The 4,541-nt window shown below is 32.2% G+C and overlaps 1 protein-coding gene across 1 annotated transcript in view; it reads right to left on the bottom strand.

Annotated features, from left to right (window-relative positions):
- The window catches only part of LOC125039596, a 4,056-nt gene extending 2,692 nt beyond the window's left edge, over positions 1 to 1,364 (bottom strand). Inside the window, exons 1-2 of the mRNA XM_047633723.1 lie at positions 1,349 to 1,364; positions 121 to 220 (exon numbers count right to left, since the gene is read on the bottom strand). Of these exons, the coding sequence (XP_047489679.1) occupies positions 121 to 214 (94 nt within the window). The 5' untranslated portion in view covers positions 215 to 220; positions 1,349 to 1,364. The remainder of the gene's footprint in view (positions 1 to 120; positions 221 to 1,348) is intronic.
- Between the last annotated feature and the right edge of the window lie 3,177 nt (positions 1,365 to 4,541).

Genomic DNA, 4,541 nt, shown 5'->3' with positions numbered 1-4,541 from the left:
AGACAGACAAACAGATGTATTTACAAATTAATAAACATGCACATCTACATACTATATTTACACAAAACAGACAAGAATACTTACAAATTGACAGACAAACAAACAGACAGATCAACTTACTGTCAAGCCAGGGCGAGGCTGCGAATCCTCCTGCAGGCATGACAGCCGACGCCCCCGCCACAAACACAAGCACGCATGCAACGACACTCTGCATCTTCTTCTGCAAACGTATTTGAATCCATCAATAATAGTAATAATAAGGATAATGATGATGATAATAATGATAATAATGATAATAATGATAATAATGATAATAATGATAATAATGATAATAATGATTATGATAATATTAATAATGATGATAATGATAATGATAATAATGATAATAATAATAATGATAATAATGATAGTAATAATAATAATAATGATGATAGTATTAATAATAATGGTAACAATAATAAAAATAATAATGATAATAACATTACTGATAGTAACAATAACAATAATAATGATAATGATAATAATAATAGTTATAATAATAATAATAATAATGATAATAGTAATAATAATAATAATAATAGTAATAACGATAATAATAGTAATAATAACAATAATAATAATGATAATAATCATAATAATTATGACAATAAAAAAATAATAATAACAGTAGCAATAGCAATAATAATAATGATAATCAAATAAAAATGTCAAAACAAGCAAGAAAAGCGAAGCCGGGAAGAAAAACGATCGTTTATGTAATTTTCAAAAATCAGATAAATAACTAAATGAATAACTAACTAAATAAATAAATGGATAAATAGATAAGTGAACAAAATAATAAATGAATAAGTGAATAAATAAGACAATAAAGAAATGAATAAGTGAGTGAATAAGTCAATAAAGAAATTCATAAATAAAGGAATAAGTCAATAAAGAAATGAATAAATAAATGAATAAGTCAATAAAGAAATGAATAAATAAATGAATAAGTCAATCAAGAAATGAATAAATAAATGAATAAGTCAATCAAGAAATGAATAAATAAAGGAATAACTCAATAAACAAATGAATAAATAAAGGAATAACTCAATAAATAAATGAATAAATAAAGGAATAACTCAATAAATAAATGAATAAATAAAGGAATAACTCAATAAATAGATGAATAAATAAATGAATAAGTCAATAAATAAATGAATAAGTAAATAAAGATATGAATAAATAAATGAATAAGTCAATAAATAAATAAATAAATAAATAAATAAATAAGTCAATAAATAAATGAAAAAATAAATGAATAAGTCAATAAAGAAATGAATAAGTGAATAAATAAATAGATTTGGCTTACTGCGTCTTCTCTTGGCCGAAGCTGAACCGAAGTATGCTGTGGTCCCGACGTCGCTTCCTTATATATCCGCGACTGGGGAGGATTTGCAGGTAAGGTGGGGGGGAGGGGGAGGGAGAGAGGGAGGGGAGAGGGGGGGTCAAGAGGGGAGAGGGAGAGGGTGATTAGAGGTTAAGGGACGGAATGGTTTGGAGGGGAGAGGGAGAGGGAGGGGTTAAGGGGGGAGAGGGAGAGGGAGGGAGGGAGGGAGAGGGAGAGGGAGAGGGAGGGGTTAAGGGGGGAGAGGGAGAGGGAGGGGTTAAGGGGGGAGAGGGAGAGGGAGAGGGAGGGGTTAAGAGGGAGGGGTTAAGGGGCGGGGAGAGGGAGAGAGAGGGCTCAAGAGAGGGAAAGGAAGGGGATCAAGGGAAGGGAAGAAGACAGGCAATACAGAGACAGAAGGAGGAAAGGTAAAAGAAGGGAGGGGAGGAGGGGGAGTCAAGGCGGGAGAGGGAGGGAGACGTGACAACAACAAAGCCCCAGAAACTTGTCACGGGATATTCTCACAAATTTATCTCTAAGAAGGAGGATGATCTCACGAGACGTTCAGCATCTTGCATCTCTGTCGTAAGAGACGATTTTTTTTTCTTTTCTTTTTTCCTTTTTTTAAGCTTCTAGAATCCACGATATTGTTGCATTTTCTGTTAACACGATCTACGTTGCATTCGTTACGAGGATGCAATTGCAGTTGATAATCTGTCTATCTTGCAATTATAATATCAAGGTTTATGCAAATAAGGTCGATAAATGATTATAGACAGATATGACTATAGATAGATAGATAGACAGATAGATAGACGGATAGACTGATGGATAGATAGATAGATAGACAGATAAATAGAGAGATAGATATATAGACATATAGATAGAGAGATAAATAGATTGACAGATATATTGATAGATAAATAGATGGATACACAGATAAATAAATAGGTAAATAGGCAGATAGATAAGTAGACAGACAGATATACAAATGAATAGATAGATATATAAATATATAGATAGACAGACAGGCAGATAAATATAGAGATGGACAGATGAATAGAGAGAAAGACATATAGATGGATGGATAGACAGACAGATAACTAAAAAGACAGACAGATAGATACATACAAAGAATGGTAGATAGATAAAACGATACGATAGTCTGTACATCCAGTTATGGTATCAAAGGTTATGCAACTAAAATCAATGATAATAAGCAGATATAGTTATAGATAGATAGATAGATAGACATATCGATAGACAGACAGACAGATAGATAGATAGATAGATAAATAGGTAGATAGATAGATAGATAGATAGATAGATAGATAGATAGATAGATATAGAAAGATAGATAGACAGATAGAGAGAGAGAGAGTGATATAGAGAAATGGGTAGATAAATAAACAGATGCATAGAGAGATACAGAATTAGATAGAGAAGTGAAAAGATAGTCTGACAGATAGATAGACAGGTAGACAGGTAGGTAGATATATAAATAGATGGACAGACAGATAGATAGATAGATTGATCTACATTTATATCCATCTACTCTCTCTCTCTATCTCTCTCTTTACACACAAACACACACAAACACACACACACACACACACACACACACACACACACACACACACATATATATATATATATATATATATATATATATATATGTATGTATGTATGTATGTATATATATATATATATATATATATATATATACATACATATATATGTATGTGTGTGTGTGTGTGTGTGTGTGTGTGTGATATATATTATATATTTTTTTTCTTTTTTTTTCTTTTTTATACAGCCATTCATTCCACTGCAGGACATAGGCCTCTCTCAAGTCATTATAGAGAGGTTATATGGCAGTGTCACCCTTGCCTAATTGGATGCCCTTCCAAATCAACCGCGGTTGTGCCACGGGGGCGACTACCCCTACGATACCTGCGTTTGACTTCTCAAGGCGATATGTCGTTTTCTCGGGCTCGAGCCAACAGTCAGAGCGCAGGCATTTTTACAACCGCCGCGGCGGGGAATTAAACTCGGGACCACAAGGGCCAGAGTCCAGTGCGCTAACCACTGGGCTATCGCGATATATATATATATATATATATATATATATATATATGTATATATATATGTATGTATGTATATATATATGTATATCTGTATATATATATACATTTATACATTCTATTCTAAAATTATTAACTTATCTCGTCCTAAGATTACACTGCCGTAATTCCTGTGTGTATTTTCTTGACATGTTCAAGAGACCCTAAGAAAAAAATAAAAATAAAACAAGTAAATAAATAAAGAGAATAAAGTCAGATTAGAAATAGATAAAAAAAAAAAAAATTATCTCTGAACTTCCGAGATTTAAAACGAGGTGGTCCGTTCTGATTGGCTGGATGGAAAACGACGTGGTCCGGGTTGATTGGCTAGATGGAAAATGACGTGGTATGTTCTGATTGGCTGGAGGAGCTTTCATTGCTTTTATTTCTCTCTCTCTTTTTATTTGATTAAACTACTCCAAATTGTTTAAAAGTAATTGAAATGCGATAAAACCCGTATCGTATCCCTAGTAATAAAATGTAATGCAGATTCTGAACGCCAGGGTGTACTTATTCATTAGACACATTTAACACGACGCTGGCAAGCTGGACCGCGAATTATAAAAGTGGTTTCTTAAGTATTTTTGATTAATTTAGTATAGTGATAGACAGTAATTTAGTTTCTTTGATGATAAGAACGATAACGATACTAAGAAAGGATGAAGGTAATAATAATAATGATAAATGGCTATTGCAGTTGACACAAACTTTCAATTATGATTTTGCATCCATCATTTAGGGGTCATTTATAATTTAAAAACTTTCAAAAGTTGATTTTAAGAATGTCGTTGTTAAAGAAATATGTTTTGTATACTTTTGAACAAGTTAAGGAAAGACGTCTATTTCTTTAAGATTTTCACTCGTCGTGTAGTAAACTGTAAGAGTTACTCATATATTTTTTTATAAATCAATGTGGTTTATGTGAGGGAATAGAGCTTCTCTGATATATATCTTGGGACATTTATACTTATGAGACTGATCATAAGAAATATACTATATGGAATACGAGATGAGTGCTGATTATCTCTCTCTATTTAGGCGAAGAAGTCAAAATG

Source organism: Penaeus chinensis, chromosome 27 (assembly GCF_019202785.1).
Source record: "Penaeus chinensis breed Huanghai No. 1 chromosome 27, ASM1920278v2, whole genome shotgun sequence".
Lineage (NCBI taxonomy): Eukaryota > Metazoa > Arthropoda > Malacostraca > Decapoda > Penaeidae > Penaeus > Penaeus chinensis.
Note: the sequence above shows the minus strand (reverse complement) of the source record. Positions and strands in the feature narration are given on the sequence as shown.